Source organism: Rutidosis leptorrhynchoides, chromosome 9, assembly GCF_046630445.1.
Source record: "Rutidosis leptorrhynchoides isolate AG116_Rl617_1_P2 chromosome 9, CSIRO_AGI_Rlap_v1, whole genome shotgun sequence".
Taxonomy (NCBI): Eukaryota; Viridiplantae; Streptophyta; class Magnoliopsida; order Asterales; family Asteraceae; genus Rutidosis; species Rutidosis leptorrhynchoides.
In genome coordinates, this window is record NC_092341.1 from 294,689,928 (window position 1) to 294,712,320 (window position 22,393).

Sequence of the window (22,393 nt, forward strand, 5' to 3'; positions counted from 1 at the left end):
GTAAACTTTGAAACAATCTTTATTTTGAAATGAAGGCGACATATTTTGGTCAAACGTTATCTTAAAGACTTATAATCAGGTAATGGGACCCACGTAGCCGACACCGTCACTTGACGATTTGTCGGGGTCGCTACAGTTGGTATCAGAGCCTTGGTTGTAGGGATTTAGAGTTCATTTGTGTCCACCCCGAGTCATAGGGTACATAGGTGAATCTAGACTACAACCGGCATATAGACTGAAGTAGGAATTATTTGACAAATTGTGCATTTATACTCGAACTCTTCTATCATATCTAACTCGTATTCGATCTTGATCTTACGTTGATAAATTTTGTTGATGCGCCACCTTGACTTTATGAAGTAATGTTAAATGCACATGAGAATCAGGGTAATATAATTTCCGGGATTATATTACGGTGATTCACATGGACGTTCCGACATTATGACGTAAAGAATTTAAGGCGAGTCAAGGAAAATTTTCTCTCTATCCTTATTCCATACTGTGGTTAGTATTGTTGAAAATACTAACCAACGATATTCTTGTGTCATGAAGGAACAATGGCTCACCAAGGTCAACACAACACTCCTCTCGAAACTCTTGAACAAGCTCTTCAACGAATGATAACCACCGCCGTGGGTACGGCCGTGGCCGATCACTTTTCTAACAACAACAATCATGGAGCCGGTAATTCAAGCGAAGGTTGCTCCTACAAGAACTTCATGAAGTACAACCCTCCCACTTTCGATGGAACCGGAGGACCGGTTACTCTCACCCGATGGTTTGAACAAATAGAGACCGTTTTTAACACAAGCGGCTGTCGAGACCAAGATAAGGTCAAGTTTTCCACCCTCACTTTCACCGGCATTGCTCTCTCGTGGTGGAACAAGTACGTACAATCAGTGGGTATCGATGAAGCCCTTACACTCTCTTGGGCCGAATTAAGAGAAAGAATGATCACCGAATACTTCCCGCGCGACGAGACTCGAAGGCTCGAGCAAGGGCTAAGGAATTTGAAAACGGTCGGGAATGACCTCGGAGCTTATAATCAACGGTTTACCGAACTAGTCTCAATGTGTCCGAATCTCATGGCTCCCGAATCACTAAGAGTCGAACTTTACATGGATGGCCTCCCTAAGGGCATTCAACACGGGGTAATGGCATCCCAACCCACTAACCTACAAGAAGCTTTAGCAAAGGCCCACCAAACTTTAGAAACGGTAACTGAAATGGAAGCACCGGCACCCATGATCGAGAACCAATCGAGCGGCAATAAAAGAACATGGGAAGCCTCTCAATCAAGCAACCACAACAATAACAACAACCCCGCCAAGAAGCCTTTCGCCTCCAACGACAAGAAAGGCTATACCGGAAAACTACCTTTTTGTAACGAATGCCACAAGCATCACTTTGAAGGATGTGGCAGGTTTCGCCACCGGCGCCAAGGACCCGTCGCTCGAAAGATGCCCAACGCACACAGAACGGGTGCTTGCTTCGAATGTGGCCAACCGGGTCATTTTAGGAATGTGTGCCCAAATAAGAAAATCAACCCCAACGCACGCCATTGAACTTTCAACATCGACACCTAGGATGCCCGAGACGACGATGGACTAGTCACGGGTACGTTCCTTCACAACAAACCATATATTTCATACTTATTCGATTCGGTTACCGCTAGATGTATTACAACCGAGGCTTTGACTTGTACTCTTTACATTCCACCTTTTTCCCCTAGATACTACTTAGGCAATTTAAGCGACCAATGGATAAATATTGTGAGCCTATAAATTTTATTGGAGGATATACGTTAAGAATTATGACTTGACGCCTATAGAACTAGGGAGCTCGAAACCTATTTGTTAAGGAGAAATTTTTCCCCTACAATTATGTATAGAATATTGTGAACTAAGTAATTTTCGATTGGAAACCGATACCCTCTTCCTCGTATCCACAATTGGGGGTTAAGGGAGACGAGTTTTCCGAACTCGCAACGTTAGTTGTAAATCTCTCTTAGTACCATTCGATTTATTTAGGACTCTGTCCGTATTCATGAACCTCCTAAACCACGTATGCAAACTTATCTAGACAAATCTGTTATCGTATTTATAGATGACATCTTAACTCATTCAAGTAAAGAAGGAAAACGAACAACATCACCATCTTAGTCTCGAACTTTTGAGAAAAGAGCAACTCTATACCAAATTCTCCGAGTGAGAATTTCTGTTAAACGAAGTCAAATTTTCTAGACCATGATGTTAATGGTCAAGGCATTACAATCAATCTCGAAATCAAGCCACACGTAATCATGAAACTCTCTCAACTCAGACTTGTATTCGTAAAATCCTAGATCTCGTCTATTTTTACCGAAGATTCATTCCTGACTTTTCTCGTGTTACACGACTTTTAAACTCGTTAACTCACTAAGGAAAACTTTAAACCTCTTCATGTCTGAGCCTTGAATGTGATTCTTCACACCAACCTTCCTAGCTAAATGCGTATAGCACTAGATGGAACTCAAACATGGAAATATTTCTACTTGAACGCCGAAAGGCATACTCTCTCGTCTCAAAAATCAACATAACTAAAATTCGTTATTTTGCACGAAGAATTCGAATACTAAATTGTGGATCCGATCAATTTTCTCGTCATCCCGTACCACACTACCTACCTCTGTTATTTCACCGTCACCGTCTGATATTACTGGGATTTAAGATAACACACAATCCAACGATACTTCACTCTTCTTTGACGTAACGCCCTTGTGTTTCTGATAATCGGTCAACTATTATTCAACCCCGAACTATACAACTACGTGTACTACCTCGTTTCTCTTTCAGACTTCAACTTTTGACAACTAGAGGCACGTTATGGCAACCTCGAGATGTAAACTCATCCTATTCTAAGTCCTCATTTCACTACTATCTTTACCGTTCGCATTTCCGTTTAAAGAAACTCCTTGTAACATTTCTCCATGGATAGAGAAACTCCTCATATTACATAAGTATTCGCCACGAGGGTGAATAGTCCTAACGAACATTTTTTTCGAACCCTAACTGACTCGTTCAAACATATCTTAAGAGATTCTATTCTAACACGGTGTATCTTTGTTAATTATCCCGTATCGAAATACTCGTTTCACTTCTAGTTTTACAAGAAGCCTCGGGACCGCGTTTAGACATGAGTACCGCGTACCATCCACAACCCGACGGACCGAACAAACATGTGATTTAAACCTTGGAAACCATAATACAAGTTTGTATTACCAACTTCAAATTTACTTGAGAAAAGTATTTTCCTTTAACCGAATCCTCGTACTACAATGATTTTCATTCAAGTTTTAACGTCACTCCTTTTGAAACCACATGTGACCGGAAACGTCATTCTCCCTTGTCGAACCAAGTAAACGATGATCAATTCACCGGGGCCGAGGTTGTTCATGAGTAACCGAGAAAATTTATTCATATTCAGGTAAAACCCTACGCGACTCGTAATCACCAAGAGCTACGCCGATGTTAGACGTAAACATTTCAAATTCCACGTGGGAAACCGCGTCACGTTAAGAGTCGCACCTTGGAAAGGTGCAATCCGTTTCGGGAAACGTAGGAAGCTAAATCCGCGATATTTTGATCCTTTAAATTCTTGGGGTGTTTTGGACCCGTCGCTAGCCGTTTAGACTTTTCCGACTCATTTTGGGTCTCCGTTTATCCTACATTCGATGTATCAACTCAAAGACGTGTTTTGCGAAACGAGAACTTGTTATCTCCTTTGATGAACTCACTATCGACGATAACCCTCACTTCCTAGGAGGACCGGTTGAAACCATAAATCGTGAAGCCAAACCTTAAAACATCGTATGATCCCGACCGTCAAAATTCGTTGAAATACCCTAGAACGTACTTCTCCCTCACTCGTAGAATTGGCAACGCAAGATCTCGAGGAAGATTCAACAACTACTACTTCCAACTAAATTTCGGGACGAAATTTCTTTTGAGGTGTGGATAATGTAACATCCCGCGTTTTTCCGTTAAATTTAATTTTAACACCGTCTTTTTTTTAAAACATAATCTTTCGTATTTAAATTAATAGTTTCCGTGAGTAACGTTCATTATATTCCCGCTATTTAATTTTGACATCACCCGTTTACTCGAGCGTTTTAAAAATATTCGTTTGGTTAATTCCCGCACCCGACTACAAACATGAGGGACTTAAGTTGACAAGTGGGCAAAGTGGTGACTAGGTCAACTAGTCAACCACTTCACCTCCTCCATCCATTTTCATCCATCTCCCTCATCTCTCTTTCTCTCTAGCAAGAACACACACACAACACCCAATTCAATCATTCATCATCTAAATTCGATTTAGGAGGCTTACAACAAAACAAATTACATATTTGGAATCCTCTCTTCATCCTCTACAATTTGATACCAACTTCATCTCGTTTGGGTAACATTTCTAAAACTCTAGATTTCTCTAAATTCGTGTTTTTGATTTGAAATGGTGTTAGTTAGTGTCTATGGCTCAAGTCTAACATGAATATATGTTTGGTTTGCTCGATTTGTTGTTTTTGGAGTAACTACCATGAACTTGAAATGGGTTTGCTTAATCCTTGATTTTGGATGAGTTAATGTTGTTAGATTGTTAAAGTGCATGTTTTAATTGTGTTACTAGTATCACTAGCTTCGTTTTGATGCGTAGGTTGATTAAGAAAACTTCAAAAACATGAATATTGATTTTGTGATGTTTGACTAGGGTTTGATAGTTCTTGACATGAACTTTTGATGCTTGAATGCCATGGAATGTTAATTGTTAGTGATTAGTTGTAATGTATGCTTAATTACCTTCGAAACGGCATATCGTATGTGTAAATTGGATTCCCGAAACTTAAAATGCAATTGATGAACTTGAAACTTTGAAAATGGACTTTTAAACGATCACTTGACGAGAAATCGGTTATGGAAAATGTTGTTTTTGTTTGATGAAACATGTTTAGTTGTGTTCCTTGTCAAAAGAGCTTTCCAACGGTATAAGATACGCTTCCTAATTGTTTACGGTTTGAGTTTTGCGTTTGTTTGAAATTTTACCAAGCCTTGAACAAGTGAAACAGGCCAGGGACCAGGCCACGGCCATTGTCGCGCCGCGGAGCAATTTGTCGCGCCGTGGCCCAAAGGGTGATTTTAGAACATGTTTTTCAAGCTTTCTGACCTTCAACATAGGCATTTGTCGCGCCGCGGAGCAATTTGTCGCGCCGTGACAATTGCCTGTTTCATCCGAACTTCAGCAAACTTGTTTTGGCCATAACTTTTTGACCGTAACTCCGTTTTCGATGAATCAAATATCGTTGGAAACGTAATAAGATTTCCTTTCTAATGGTAAGGTTTTGAAATGTCAACTCAAACTTTATTACAATCGTTCTAACATGCTTTTATACTTGATTCTTGCATGAAACTTGACAACGTGATTCACATGCTATACTATTCGAGTCGTAACGAGCCATAGGACTAATTGAACACATTTCACCCGACCTTGTGTCGTAACCGGTTAATTGATATAACTTACTTGTTTAGGTCAAGGCTAAGCAACTTTCATGCACACGTTTACTTGTTGAAGTACTTTTATACTCGTGCACTCGAGGTGAGATCATAGTCCCACTTTTACTCTTTTTGAACTTATATTTGGGATGAGAAAACATAAACGATTCTTTTGAACTAAGTGAACACAAGAACGGGAAAACAAACATTCTACATACGAGTTTAGAACAAAAATCCTCAATTCGATTATCATTAGTTACACTTGCCGGGTGTAAGCGAGAACTTATGTTATATGGCCATATGGGTTGACAACCCTCATCTTTGACGGTTCGCTACCGTCTACGGATGAAATATATTTTCGAGAATCAGTGTTTGTTCTAGCACTAAGTGATGGGGTATACAATGGAAGGAATGTTAAGCTTTGATAATTGGGTGCTCGTGAAACAAACTTTTGGAATGTATTACTATTATTTCATTGATGCAAATCTTGTGGTTCACTTGTACTTACTTACTTAAACCTATGATTTCACCAACGTTTTCGTTGACAGATTTCTATGTTTTTCTCAGGTCATGCACGATATGTGAAACATGCTTCCGCTTACTATTTGATACTTGCATCCGATGTCGAGTATACATGCATTTCATGGAGCGTCTTTTGACTTTACTTTAAACCGTGTCGCCTAGATTTCAATCGTACTTATAACGTTGTAACTTAACTTTTGGTTGAACAATTCTTGTAAACTTTGAAACAATCTTTATTTTGAAATGAAGGCGACATATTTTGGTCAAACGTTATCTTAAAGACTTATAATCAGGTAATGGGACCCACGTAGCCGACACCGTCACTTGACGAATTGTCGGGGTCGCTACAAGATCATAGTCCCACTTTTACTCTTTTAAACTTACTTTTGGGATGAGAAAACATAAACGATTCTTTTGAACTAAGTGAACACAAGAACGGGAAAACAAACATTCTACATACGAGTTTAGAACAAAAATCCTCAATCCGATTATCATTAGTTACATCAGATGGTGTAAGCGAGAACTTATGTTATATGGCCATATGGGTTGACAACCCTCATCTTTGACGGTTCGCTACCGTCTACGGATGAAATATATTTTCGGGAAACAGTGTTGTTCTAGCACTAATTTATGGGGTATTCAACGGACGGAATGTTAAGCTTTGATAATTGGGTGCTCGTGAATATTAACTTTTAGAATGTACTATGACTTTATCAATATTGCAACTCTTGTGGTTCCGCTTGCTTTTACTCATTTACCTATTTAAACCTATGATTTCACCAACGTTTTCGTTGACAGATTCTCTATGTTTTTCTCAGGTCCTTGAACTTAGGTGATACATGCTTCCGCACATACTTTTTGATACTTGCATTGGATGTCGAGTATACTTGCATACGTGGAGCGTCTTTTTGGCTATTTTAAACTATGTCGCACGTGTTTCATATGAACAATAACTTTTGTTATGTACTTGTCTTGGGAATTACTTTTGTAAACATTGAAACATCCTTTATGAAATGTATGCGACATATTTTCGGTCAAACTTTGTTATAAATACTTATAACCATGTAATGGGATCATACGTAGACGACGCCGTCACTTGACGATTTGACAGGGTCGCTACAAGTGGTATCAGAGCCTTGGTTGTAGGGATTTAGAGTTCATTGGTGTCGACCCCGAGTCATAGGGTACATTGGTGAGTCTAGACTACAACCGGCATATAGACTTGACATAGGAATTACCTGACAAATTGTGCATTTATACTCTAACCCTTCTACTCATATCTACTCTTATTCTATCTAAATCTTGCGTTATATAATTTAATTGACACGCCACCTTGACTATATGATGTAATGTCGAATGCACATATGAATTAGGGTAATATAATTCCCGGAAATTATATTACGGTGACTCATATGAACATACCGACATTATGACATAAAGAATTTAAGGCGGGTCAAGGATAATTTTCTCTCTATCTTTATCCCATATCACGGTTAGTATTATTTAGAATACTAACCAACGGTATTCTTTTGTTTTGAAGGAACAATGGCTCCTCGCCGTGTACGACGCAATGAAACTCCCGAACAAGCCTTACAACGCATGATAGCCACCGCCGTGGATGCGGCCATGGCCGGTCACTCGTCTAACAACAACAATAACAACAACCACAACAACAATAACCAAGGAGCCGGTAACTCTAGCGAAGGGTGCTCCTACAAAGCTTTCATGGGGTGCAAACCTCACACTTATGATGGAACCGGGGGACCGGTTGTGCTTACTCGTTGGTTTGAACAAACCGAGGCCGTCTTTAGCATAAGCGGTTGTCGGGACCAAGACAAGGTCAAATACTCCACCCACACTTTCTCCGGAATTGCTCTAACATGGTGGAACACCTATGTTCAATCGGTGGGTACCGATGAAGCTCATGCCCTCTCTTGGGCCGATCTAAGGGAAAAGATGATTGTTGAATATTTTCCGCGCGAAGAAACCCGAAAGCTTGAGGAAGAACTAAGAGCTTTGAAAGCGGTCGGAAACGATCTTAAAGCTTATAATCAACGCTTCGCCGAACTATCCTTGATGTGTCCTAATCTTGTTAACCCCGAATCTCAAAGGATTGAGCTCTACATGCTCGGTCTTCCAAAGAGCATCAAACAAGGGGTGATGTCATCCAAACCCACTACTCATCAAGCCGCTATGAACATGGCTCGCCAACTAATTGAAACGGTTGACGAAATCGTAGTGCCGGCTCCTAAGGCCGAGGACAAGTCGGGTGGCAACAAAAGGAAATGGGAAGCCACTCCATCAACCAACTACAACAACAACACCTTCACCAAAAAGCCTTTCAACAACGACGGCAAGAAGGGTTATGTCGGAAACTTACCTTTTTGCAACAAATGCCACAAGCATCATCACGGCGAATGTAACAAGCTAGTTTGTCACCGTTGCCAAGGTGTTGGTCATAGGGCCAACAATTGCACAAGCGCCGCCCCCGTTGCTCGAAAGGGGCCCAATCCTCCAAAAACGGTCACTTGTTACGAATGTGGCCAAACAGGCCATTATAAGAACGAATGCCCGAAAAAGAAAGCCAACCCCAACAACCGAGGCCGAGCCTTTAACATCAACACCGAGGAAGCCCGAGATGACAATGAACTAGTCACGGGTACGTTTCTTCTCAACAACACTTATGTCACTTGCTTATTCGATTCGGGTGCCGATAAATGTTTTGTGTCTAAGACTTTGGCTCCTACCCTTTGCACTCCACCACACCCTTTAGATACTACTTATTCCATCGAAGTGGCCGACGGAAAACTCTTAAGTGCCGACATATATTACCGGGGGTGTACTTTGAACATTTTGGGTAAGGAATTTGAAATTGACTTGATACCCATGGAATTAGGGAGTTTTGATGTAATAATCGGTATGAATTGGATGGTCAAAAATAAATCTCACATTCTTTGCGATCTTCATGCAATCCGAATTCCTATCGAGAATGGTGAACCATTGATTGTCTATGGCGACAAAAATTGCACCGGACTCAATCTCATTTCGTGCCTTAAAGTTCGAAAGCAACTTCGCAAGGGTTGTTTCGCGATTCTTGCTCACGTTAAGAAAGTCGAGGCCGACGAAAAGCGCATCGAAGATGTGCCAATTGTTAGTGACTTTTCCGATGTATTTCCCGACGAATTACCGGGTCTTCCACCTCATCGACCGGTTGAATTTCAAATCGATCTTATTCCAAGAGCCGCACCCGTAGCGCGTGCACCATATAGACTCGCTCCATCCGAAATGCAAGAATTGCAAAGTCAAATCCAAGAGTTACTTGACCGTGGTTTCATTCAACCTAGCCATTCACCATGGGGCGCTCCGATTTTATTCGTCAAGAAGAAAGACGGATCCCTACGAATGTGCATTGATTATCGTGAACTAAACAAATTGACGGTTAAGAACCGATATCCCCTTCCTCGCATCGATGATCTCTTTGATCAACTACAAGGTTCTCGTGTATATTCAAAAATCGATCTCCGTTCGGGTTATCATCAACTAAGGGTTAAGGGGGAAGACGTCTCCAAAACCGCTTTCCGGACTCGTTATGGTAGTTATGAATTCCTTGTCATGCCTTTTGGTCTCACAAATGCACCGGCGGTGTTCATGGATCTCATGAACTGCGTGTGCAAACCTTACCTCGACAAATTCGTTATCGTGTTCATTGACGATATTTTGGTCTATTCTAAAATCGAAGAGGAACACAAAGAACATCTCCGACTCGTGCTTGAACTCTTGAGAAAAGAACAACTCTATGCCAAGTTCTCCAAGTGTGAATTTTGGTTGAAGGAAGTTCAATTCCTCGGTCATGTTGTAAGTGATCAAGGCATTAAAGTCGATCCCGCGAAAATCGAAGCCATTAGTAAATGGGAGACTCCTACTACTCCTACTCAAATTCGTCAATTCTTGGGTCTCGCCGGATACTATCGTAAATTCATCAAGGATTTCTCCCTAATCGCTCGTCCTTTAACCGCGTTAACTCACAAGGAACGAAAATTCGTTTGGACATCCGAACAAGAAACCGCTTTCCAAATCTTGAAAACTAAACTAACCACCGCTCCTATCTTGTCACTTCCTGAAGGCAATGATGATTTTGTTGTATATTGTGATGCCTCGAAAAACGGTTATGGATGTGTATTAATGCAACGAAAGAAAGTCATTGCTTATGCCTCTCGACAACTCAAAGTCCACGAACGAAACTACACGACACATGATCTTGAACTCGGTGCCGTCATCTTTGCACTTAAGCTATGGAGACATCATCTTCTTGGTACCAAGAGTACTATCTTTACCGATCACAAAAGTCTCCAACATATCTTCGATCAAAAGCAACTAAACATGAGACAACGAAGGTGGATTGAGACCTTGAACGATTATAATTGCGAGCTTCGTTACCACCCCGGAAAGGCTAATGTAGTGGCCGATGCCTTAAGTCGAAAGGAAAGAGCGGTGCCTCTTCGTGTCCGAGCTTTGAATATCACCATCCACTCCAACCTTAATAGCCAAATTCGGGTAGCCCAAGATGAAGCTCTTAAGGACAACAACATCGCACGCGAACTATTAAACATTCTCGTCTCCCGATTCGAAGTTAAGGAGACCGGACTTCGATATTACGCGGGAAAAATTTGGGTGCCTAGATATGGCGATCTACGAAACCTCATCCTAGACGAAGCCCACAAATCGCGATACTCGATTCATCCCGGCGCCAATAAGATGTACCATGACCTTAAAGAACAATATTGGTGGCCGAACATCAAAAAGGAGGTTGCTAGATACGTCGCCAATTGTTTGACTTGCGCTAAAGTCAAAGCCGAACACCAAAGACCGTCCGGGTTACTTCAATAACCCGAGATCCCGCAATGGAAGTGGGAAAGGATCACGATGGATTTTATCACCAAACTACTGAAAACGTCAGGCGGTTATGATACAATTTGGGTCATTGTTGACCGTCTCACCAAATCCGCGCACTTTCTCGCCATGAAAGAAACCGACAAAATGGAGAAACTTGCACGACTTTACATTAAAGAGATCGTAGCCCGACACGGAGTACCGTTATCGATTATCTCCGACCGAGATGGTCGTTTCGTTTCTAGATTTTGGTGTACGTTACAAGAAGCGTTGGGAACGCGTTTGGACATGAGCACCGCATATCATCCCCAAACCGATGGGCAAAGTGAACGTACAATACAAACCTTAGAGGATATGTTACGAGCCTGCGTTGTTGATTTTGGAAAAGCTTGGGACAATCACTTACCTCTCGCCGAATTCTCTTACAACAATAGTTATCACGCGAGTATTAAGGCCGCACCTTTTGAAGCGTTATATGGTCGAAAATGTCGCTCTCCTCTTTCTTGGGCCGAAGTGGGTGACGTGCAAATTTCCGGGCCCGAACTCATTCACGAAACAACCGAAAAGATTCTTCAAATCCGAGATAGGCTTCGGACGGCCCGGAGTCGTCAAAAATTCTATACCGACAAAAGACGCAAGGACCTCGAATTTCAAGTCGGTGACCGCGTCATGTTAAAAGTCGCACCTTGGAAAGGCGTCATCCGTTTTGGGAAACGTGGGAAACTAAATCCACGGTATGTTGGTCCTTTCGAAATCTTAGAGCGTGTTGGGACCGTTGCGTATCGTTTGGATCTTCCGCCTCAACTAAGCTCCGTCCATCCTACCTTTCATGTATCTAACTTGAAGAAATGTCTTGCCGAGCCCGATATCGTCGTCCCTCTCGAGGAACTCACTATTAATGACAAACTCCACTTTGTGGAGGAACCGGTTGAAATTGTGGACTACGTCGAGAAGGAATTAAAACAAAGCCGGATCCCGATTGTTAAGGTTCGTTGGAACGCCAAAAGGGGACCCGAGTTTACTTGGGAAAGAGAAGATCAAATGCGAAAGAAACACCCTCATCTATTCCCGGTTCCGGAATCGTCGGATTCCGAGGAGGAAACAACGATTACTACGCCTGCTTAAATTTCGGGACGAAATTTCTTTTAAGGTGTAGGTAATGTAACATCCCGCCTTTTTCCGTTTATTTTTCCTTTATACTATTTCAAACTCCGTTATATATTTATAACATCTCCCGTTAATACGCGTTTCAAAATATCTTGTGTAGGTAATTTAACGCACTCGATTCAAAGTTGAGGGACTAGTTTTGCCAAGAGGCCAAAGATTTGACTAGGTCAACTAGTCAAACCTTCAACCTCATCCACTCATCATTTTCTCATTTTCTTTTCTCTTTTCTTCTCCTACTTTCACATTTTCTTTCAATTCACCACATCAAGGAATCATCATCCATTTAATTTCTAGCAAGCTTCAATTCAAACAAAATACATATTTGGAATCCTTGCAACATCCTCTTCGATTCCATACCGATTTCATCAATTTTGGGTAACTTTCTAAAATCACTAATTTTATGTGTTCTTGAGATTTTTGAGTTAAAAGGTTGTTGATTAGTGTCTATGGCTCAAGTCTAGTATGATTATGTGATTTGTATGCTTGTTCTTGTTATTTTGATGTAACTAGTTCATATTGAAAGATAACATGCTTAACCTTGAGATTTGAGTGTTTATATGTTGTTAGATGCTAAGACTTCATGTTTTAATTATGCTCCTAGTGTTACTAGCTTTATTTTGATGTAAAGTTTGATTAAGGAAACCTCCTAAACTTGATTATGAAATTTGGTGAATTTAGTTTAGGGTTTGATGAACTTGAAATGAATCTTAGATGCATTGAATGATTGCCATGTTGTTTTGTTTGCGTTTAGTTGTATTGTATGCTTGATTATCTTCAAAACGGCGTATTACACATGTGCATTAATTTCCCGAATCATAATATGGCATTTATGAACTTGGAGTAATAAATGATGAGCATTAATGGTGATTTTGATATGAGTTTGTTTGGTTTTGATTGAGTAAATGCGTTTAGTTATTCTCCTTGTCAAATTACCTTTCTAATGATATATGATATGCGTTTTAAGTGTTTTCGGTGCATGAGATGTGTTAAATTGTATTTTGGTTCGTGACTTGGACCATTTTTCTGCAAACTGCATGTTTCCCAGGTATTGCGCGCCGCGCATATACCCGCGCGCCGCGCAGAATTAGAAATCCCAGATGTTTGCCTTCGTGGTTAAGTTCTGACCAGGATTTACACTTGGGTGCGCGCCGCGCAACCCATAGCGCGCCGCGCATACTGCCCAGCTCATTTTGTCTTTGTTTTTCATGTCACAAAAATGTTTCCCGCTTTACTATAACCCCGTTTACCATGAAACTTGACTATTATGCTCGTATATGACTTCTCATCATGAGAAAATTGTCGGACACCCGACCCCGTTGACTTTGACTTTGACCAAGTTTGACTTTTAGTCAAACTTAACCAAACGATTATACAATCGTTCTAACATGCTTAACTACTTGTGTCGTGCATGAAACTTGACAAATTGATCCACGTGCTATATTAATCGAGTCGTAACGAGCCATAGGACTAATTGAACATCTTTGACCCTTCGTGACTATCGTTATTGATACAACCTATTTGTTTAGGTCAAGACTAGCATTGTTTCTTGCACGTTTACTTGTCGAAGTACTTTGTGGTTCGTGCATACAAGGTGAGATCATAGTCCCACTTTTACTCTTTTAAACTTACTTTTGGGATGAGAAAACATAAACGATTCTTTTGAACTAAGTGAACACAAGAACGGGAAAACAAACATTCTACATACGAGTTTAGAACAAAAATCCTCAATCCGATTATCATTAGTTACATCAGATGGTGTAAGCGAGAACTTATGTTATATGGCCATATGGGTTGACAACCCTCATCTTTGACGGTTCGCTACCGTCTACGGATGAAACATATTTTCGGGAAACAGTGCTGTTCTAGCACTAATTTATGGGGTATTCAACGGACGGAATGTTAAGCTTTGATAATTGGGTGCTCATGAATATTAACTTTTAGAATGTACTATGACTTTATCAATATTGCAACTCTTGTGGTTCCGCTTGCTTTTACTCATTTACCTATTTAAACCTATGATTTCACCAACGTTTTCGTTGACAGATTCTCTATGTTTTTCTCAGGTCCTTGAACTTAGGTGATACATGCTTCCGCACATACTTTTTGATACTTGCATTGGATGTCGAGTATACTTGCATACGTGGAGCGTCTTTTTGGCTATTTTAAACTATGTCGCACGTGTTTCATATGAACAATAACTTTTGTTATGTACTTGTCTTGGGAATTACTTTTGTAAACATTGAAACATCCTTTATGAAATGTATGCGACATATTTTCGGTCAAACTTTGTTATAAATACTTATAACCATGTAATGGGACCATACGTAGACGACGCCGTCACTTGACGATTTGACGGGGTCGCTACATAATTTACATGTTGGGAGGATATTGCTACTAAATATATGTTCATTTGGAGCACTATCAAATATCCCCACACTTGAACGTTGCTTGTCCTCAAGCAATACAGAACTTGAAATATAATACATCACACGAATCACTTCTTTATTCTTCACACTTTATACATTAGTGATTTTGAGATGGCGGTATGAACAATGGTAGTAACGATGTGGTTTACAGTCCCACATGACTATAAAAATTTAGATCCTTTAGGAAATTGGATCTTTATGAAAACATTTGATCTTTTGAAAATTCATTCTAGCTTTTATCCTAGACAAGTTTTCCGGAATAACCCTTCACCGGTGTTTGCAAAATGTTTTTGTGGGTTTTGTGGGTTTCAGATTTAAAAATTTTAGCTCAAAACTTATGGTTTTGTGTCACCCACTTGCTAACCTTGTATTAGGAAAGCAACACGTCCAGTATACTTGCTCCGTATATTACCTTTCGGTAAACTACCGTCCGGTTGTAAAGGAAAGCGTTGAACAAGCAACTGTTAAGGCAATGTCCCCTGACATGCTTTTAATTATGGTCTATAACGTGTCGGACGCAATTACTATCCTTTGTAGGAGCAATAGTAAAGCTCACCCTTATAATTTTTCGGTCTGGCACAAGGTCCTGTCTTCGACCATGCTATGCAACCACCGTTCTTAATTTTGACACCCGATTTGGTTCAGGTGACCAAATGAATTCCAGGTGAATTCCTAGGATTTTACGTTCAATGGTAATGAACGCATTGAAAATGGGTTTTCAGAAAACAAATCGGTTTTAATTTGATCAAAATATTTTCTCGTTCAAGCTCGAGTTTAGATATCATTGAATTCCATGAGTTTGAATTCTCAATCTTTAAGGTCAATCTCAAGGATTGAGTAATATCAGGCTTAAAAGCTGATTTTTGATCTTTTAAGGAGATTATCCTTTCTGGGGATCTGATTCATTAGTCTTATCAAGCTAATTTGCACGGCGCCCTCCCCATTTTACAAGACAGATCCTCTCATGGTTAGGATAAGTCTGACCATTTGGCGACCCTGTTTTATGCTGAGGTCCGTGGATTTCCTGCTGATTTTAGTGATGACTTTTCTAGATTTTTCGTCAACCTACAGCTGGTCTGGACGAAAACTTCTTGACCTAAATCAAGAAGCGCGTGTCTTTTTCGGAAGACTTTACTTCCTTTTAATGATGGAATTGATTCATCGTGTAGATCCATCTTTTCTTTTCTTTCATCGGGTAAAATAGTTAATTTAGTCCAAAACAAAAGCATCTGCAATAAACTTTACAGAAACATGTGCTAGATAGTTTTTAATTGAATAACTAGGTACATTCTCCCCACACTTAGTTTCTTTCTTTGCCTTTTTATTCTCCTTTATTCCATTTTAAATGAATTCAAGCGTTTTAGGGTGTTTCTTAATTTATGTCCTTTCCGAGGTAACGATAATTTCGGTATTAACACCTAGTTTTCACCGTTCATAAATATATATAAACATGATTTTAAATTCATTTAGTTGAAAATTTTTCAAATTTTCATAAAATTTGGCAAATAAACCAAGTATAAACCCGAGAGAATTTATAACCCTTCCCCACACTTGAGATCATGCAATGCCCTCATTTGCATGAAATCAGACTCTAATTATAAATTCATGAGGGTGATTAGTGTAGAAAAGTGATTGAAAATACCCAGTTTGTAATTACAAAGCTCGTCGAATGATAGATGTCGCGCCTCATCGTTCATTCCTTCTTGTTTTATCACACATGCTTTTTTTTCAAAAACGGCTGCTTTTCTGAACTGTTTACTAATATTTGAAAAAGCGTCTTTTACCCTAATCATGCATTTTTATTAACGAGTTATGCACTAACCCGAACCCCGAATTTAATGTTAAGTGGGGTTAAACTTCCCCACACTTAGCTGACGACATGTGAAGTCGGTAGAATGAGTTCCACGAATTAGAGTAGTGAGCCAGTTATTTACATTTCGGGTGGTGTATAATATATCAATGGGTTTAATGTTTAGACTCACCCGATCGTCACTACTTAATTCTTTTTTAAGTGTAGCTTATAGTAAATGGATATGTCTCTTTTCTGGTTCTTGGTCAAATGGATCGATATACACCGACATACTTATTTCTATAGGGTGGACAATTCCTAATATTTCCTTCCTTTTATTCTCAGGATCAAAGTTTTCACCTCTATTACCCAATTGGGTGAAATTCGAGGTGTCATTATCTATTACAGCTCGTAGTTTATTTCCGGTGGATGACTCGTCTATTGAGAATATTGGGTTGGAAGGTTGTGGAATGGTGAAGTTCGGTTTGGCCTCGGGGGTAAAATTTTCAACGTTATCGTATTCCCAAGAGTACCAATTTGTCACCCTTACTTCTTCTTTATCCATTGATGGATCGATAATTTCGTCGATAGAGGCTAATGTGTCGATATGTTGTGAAATTGGTAAGACTGAATAAAAAGTATCATCGGGATAATTGGTGATTTCGGAGCTCTCGAATTCATCAAAATTCGATGATATGAGATTTTCTTGCACAATACTCCTCAGATCAACAGGTGTGTAGTCTGATAGATTTTCAGCTTGCCGGTTTACAAACTCTCTCATTTGTTCATTTTGAGCATTGAGTTCTTCGAGTTTGATTTTCATATTGTCTAATAAATTTTCAGACACGTAATTTTCCTCGTCTACTGGTTGTTGAGTTTGGAAATATTCTTGGGAATAATCCCAATTTGAATTGTATTCTTCTTAATCATTCCATTCAGGTTCCGTGGGTGCGTAATTTTCCATAGGAACATAATAATAACATTCCCATGTTGAGTGATAATCTCCACAGATTTCACAACCAGTTATTGTTTCGTCATTCGTGATCCAAGATTGATCGAACGAATTGTCATCAACACCCGTTTGAGAGTATTGATTTAATTGATTTTGGATATCAAAAAGAGTTTCCATAGCCTTGTTTTCAAAATTTTCCATTTTATTGCGATGGCCAAATTTTAGCTACAATGTGGTGCATTTACTAATTATCCTATTAGTTATAAAAATAGAAAAACTTATATAAGTTATCCAATTAATAGACTTTTCTGCTTTTGCCCACGTTTCGAATAGCCAAAAGATGCAGCAGGGAGCCAGAACCCTTTAAATCGGAAGCTCACAACTCAGCCACTAACAAATCCAACTATTACTACGAAGCAGAAAATTGTCAACGTCCATTAATTTAACCACTTAAATAATTTTTCTTTCCGTTTGAGATATTAGATAAGAAATAGATAAAATTTCTAAGTCCTAAAAACTAAAGCGCCAAGAAATAAGAAAGAAAAAGAATGCGCGTCGAAAAAGTCGAAAAATAAAAATAAGAAAGTAGCGAGTCGTGACTTAAAAGGCACTAAAATTTTAAAATCGTCGCAAAATTCTAAAGCACCTAAATCTTAGTCTAAAGAAATAGCACTTAAGGGATTTAACGGCAAAGCCTAAAAATCTAAAAATAAAAATAAGCTACGGCAAAATACTAGAACTTAAAACTAGCTACGAACAATAAATATACAATATTACGATTAAACGATTAAAAAGATACAAAATATAAAAATAAAATTAAAGTTGTAAAAATTATAATTTTTATAAAAATATTATTTTTATATTATTTATTTTATAAAAGTATTAATTTATATATATATTTAATAATACTAATTAATATTTAAAATACAAATTAATTTAAAAACTAAAACTAAATATTAGTATTAAATATAAACTTAATTAAGTTTTAATAATAATAATTAAATTATACTCGTAATAAATGCCAAATTAGGGTTCTGGGTGCGTCTGTCAGGGTGGCTCCGCGAGTCGTGGAGTTTTAAGCCTGCAAACTCCGCGAGTCGTGGAGTTTGCATTTTCGGTTTTTTTTTTTTTTTTATATTTTTTTTCTAAAATGATATATAAATATATTTATACAAAAATAAATTAAAAATCTAGCGTTTCGCCAAGTTCCCCGGCAGCGGCGCCAAAAACTTGATGTCGTAGCGTGGGGGTACGAAATAGTTTATATTTTACTAGGAAAAACTATTAAATACGATACATTTTTACACAAGTTTTAATTATTTATTTACAAAATGGATATACCTAAACCTTGCTACAACACTATAGGTAGTGTACCTAATCGTAGAGTAGTATAGTTTTTAGTAAGTCCGGTTCGTTCCACAGGGAACGGGCTTATTGCACACTATATTTTAAACAATTATATTCGTACAAAATATATTATATTAATAATATATAAAAGGGGGTTTTACCGTTTAATGACCGGTTTGTCGATTTTATATTTTAAACGAAGCGTAAAGTAAATGACGATATTTAACTAACAATATAAAATAAATAACAATAATTAAAATGACAATAAATAAAAGTACGAGGAAAAATGAAATAAAATATATTATGCTTATTTAAGCTTCCGTAACCATGATGTTTGACGTTTTGATTATTTATTACCCTGGGTTAATTGTTTTTTGTCCTGGATTATTTGATAAGTCCATCTGGTTTTTGTCCATAACAGTCCATCAGTCATAAATATAAAGTGCGAGTATCCTCGTCAAATTATCCTTATACCCGAAGTCAAATATTCCAACTAATTGGGGACTTAAACTGTAACAAGGTTTTAATACTTTGTTTAATAATTACATCAGGATATCAACTGCGTGTAATCCAAGGTTTTAATACTTTGTTATCAATTATGCCAAGTGTCCTTGTACATAATATCACCCCTGTTTTAATAATTTTAGTGACTATTAATCCATTCCCGTGTCCGGTTAAATGAACGATTATTCGTACATATAAATACCCCGCCCATCGTGTCCGATCGAGTGTATATGGTTATTTATAGGTACGTCCAATTGTAAATCTTTATATTAAAATTAACAAACTATCATTTAGCTAAACAAATATAAAGCCCATTAATAGCCCATAGTCTAATTTCCACAAGTGTCGTTCTTTTGTCCAAACCCCAATTATGGTACAAAGCCTAATTACCCAATTTTAGATATTTTTAGCCCAACATCATGATTACTTCGGATTAAATAAGCATAATAATAACTTAGCTACGAGACATTAATGTAAAAAAGAGAACATAACTTACATTGAGTATTTATCGCGTAGTGTTACACGGTCAGAATTTCGACTTCAAAACCCGTAAAATAACTTTTACATAACCCTAACTAATCTAATATAACACTAATCTATACTATATATATATATATATATATATATATATATATATATATATATATATATTATATATATATATATATATATTTATTTATATTATACTACAGAGTATTATTATTATTTATTTTATATTTACTCGCAGAATTCGTGACCTTTTATAGGCATTTTGGAATTTGGCAGCTCCGCGAGTCGTGGAGTTTTTGGCCTTCAAACTCCGCGAGTCGTGGAGTTTGAAAATCCAGCTCACAAACTTTTGGCTCCTAGCTTGTCGACATAATTTATATATAAATATAAAATATAAATAATTAATATAATTATTTATATATTATATTATATTCTTGTGTATAGTAGACTTGTAATTTTTAGTCCGTTGCGTCGGGCGTTGATAGTTGACTCATGTCCCGGTTCCGGATTTTCGAACGTCCTTTCGTATAATTTAATATCTTGTACTTTGCGTTCCGCAACTTGTACTTTTGTCATTTTTAGACGTTTCTTATCAATAAATTGAACCACTTGGATTGTATCTTGTACATTTGAGCTTTTTGGTCATTTGCGTCTTCAAATCGTCGTTTTCGCCTTTTGTCTTCGTACTTATTTAATATAAACGATTACAACTTAAAATAGGACAATTACAACTAAATAATTTACATGTTGGGAGGATATTGCTACTAAATATATGTTCATTTGGAGCACTATCAAAATGCATAAGTGTTAAGTAGACTTTTTAGCGGTGCTTTTGTTACTGATTTCCTGTATTGTACTGTCTAGCACTAACGGACAGAAACTAACCTGATTTGCCTTATGTTCAGGTGATAAGGATAAGGAAGCAGCTCAGTGATAGATTATCTGAGCTAGTTGTTGATATTCGGTGAGTGGGTCTATCTCCGGATAGAGTATTAAGTAGCAGACACGCTACTTATTCAGACTCTTTACTCTTATGTTTATATCCAGTATGATTGCCATGTGTAGTTACGTATTGGCATGCTAGTTAGGACGATTGCATGATTGATTGTCTGTGATCTTATGTGCGCACTGTTAGTTGGACACTAACCGAGGCGGCAATGTTGGGAACCCACTGAGGCGGCAAGGTAGGGTTTATGTGAGGTCGACCGTGGTAGCCTGGTCGGGTCATGATGTTACTGATTGTTTAGTATAACATAGAAGGACACATGTGTTGCGTCTGGACGGTTATGCAGGGGATTCATTAAAGTGGACTATCAGTAGACTGTAGCCTGATCAGCTAAGTCGTTTGCTCGTACAAGCCGCCGATCTTCATATTGTCAGTTGTTGTTGTATGCTAGTTCAGGATGTTAGCATATCTACGACCCTTGCATGTTCAGTTGCTTATGCTTGGTCTGTTAGATAGTATCCATTCACTTAGCAGTTGTACTAATTCCACCACATTTTTCACCCCTTGCAGGTTTAGATACTGCTGCTTATGACGGGTGTTGCGAACGGTTTGGAAGACATGTTTGACTATGAGCTGACTCTGATGTTTTCTGATTTTGTTATGTTTTTATGTAACACCGTTGTTTTGGAATGTTGTAAATACTCTAACTAAGCTGATTTGATAGTTATGGTTTGTAAACGTTAACTAGTGTTACTTTGGTAATTATATGTACTTCCGCTGTGTTTAAAAAAAATCAGGGTGTTACAAGTCCCTGATATCGGCTAAAAAGTCACGTTTTTACCCCGATATTAAGGCCTAAAAACAAGGAAGATTCAAACTTTGTCGACAAAATACCCACTTCATCGGTTAGAATTGAAGAACAAGTAATTACGAAGACGGTGCAAAAAGAATCAAGAAAATCGGAGCTAAAACGAAGATTCTAGAGCGAAAACGGTGAAAGACAAGAAAACAAGTTACGATCCAGGAAAATCAGGCTGACCAGGCCAGCAAACGGCCTGCCATACGGCTTGCCAAACGGCCTGCCAGTATGGCAAATGGCCTGCCAAACGGTCAGATCAAACGGGCTCGATAAACAGCTTTCCTTAGCAAACGGCCTCCAAAAACGGTCTGCCAGCCATTTGCAGGCAAAAATCTTGTTTATTTAAAGGGTCTTTGTCATTCATTCCAACACACACTTCAATTCACTTCTTTCTCTCTCTTGTACAATATTAGTCACACTCTCAAGGCCTTCGAATCCGTGCGGGAAACCTAGTACCTGGAGAAGAACGCCAAAGATTGTATTAGGAACGGTCTGGAATCTTGAAGTTGTCACTTTTGTATTCGGAACTCGTTTAATCTACTGGTACTTCTATCCCTTATCTTTATATAATGTCTTCTATCATTATGTTATGTGATATTGTTGCCATGATTAGCGAGTAGTTATCTTTAGTGTATGCTATGATATAAGCAGTTATAATGCCGAAATAATATTATGGTTTGTGTATGCTGTTGAAATGCTTTCCGATTATGCTTTAAACTCAATCACTTTTCCAACTAATAGAACGTAGTTATTGGCTCTATTATTGGAAAGTCGCGAAACCCGATTTAGAGTACACTATCTGTGTCAACCCTTGGTAAGAGAAGTCTATCGGATACAACGTAAGATCGACTGAGGCACACCGGTTGTAGTAAGTCTATCAAGCTTTAGATTCCGACCGAGGACTCTTTCTTAGTGAAACATCTGACTAGACCCTTAGTACATTGTCGGTCCCAGACCATGCTAGTGTAGTCACCAAG

General features: G+C 38.5%; 1 protein-coding gene across 1 annotated transcript in view; it reads left to right on the forward strand.

Moving 5' to 3' along the window:
- The window catches only part of LOC139868885 (uncharacterized), a 36,506-nt gene extending 15,323 nt beyond the window's left edge, over positions 1–21,183 (forward strand). The window contains exons 2-3 of the mRNA XM_071857223.1: positions 20,747–20,795; positions 21,128–21,183. Coding sequence (XP_071713324.1) covers positions 20,747–20,795; positions 21,128–21,183 — 105 coding nt within the window. The remainder of the gene's footprint in view (positions 1–20,746; positions 20,796–21,127) is intronic.
- The last annotated feature ends 1,210 nt before the right edge of the window (positions 21,184–22,393 follow it).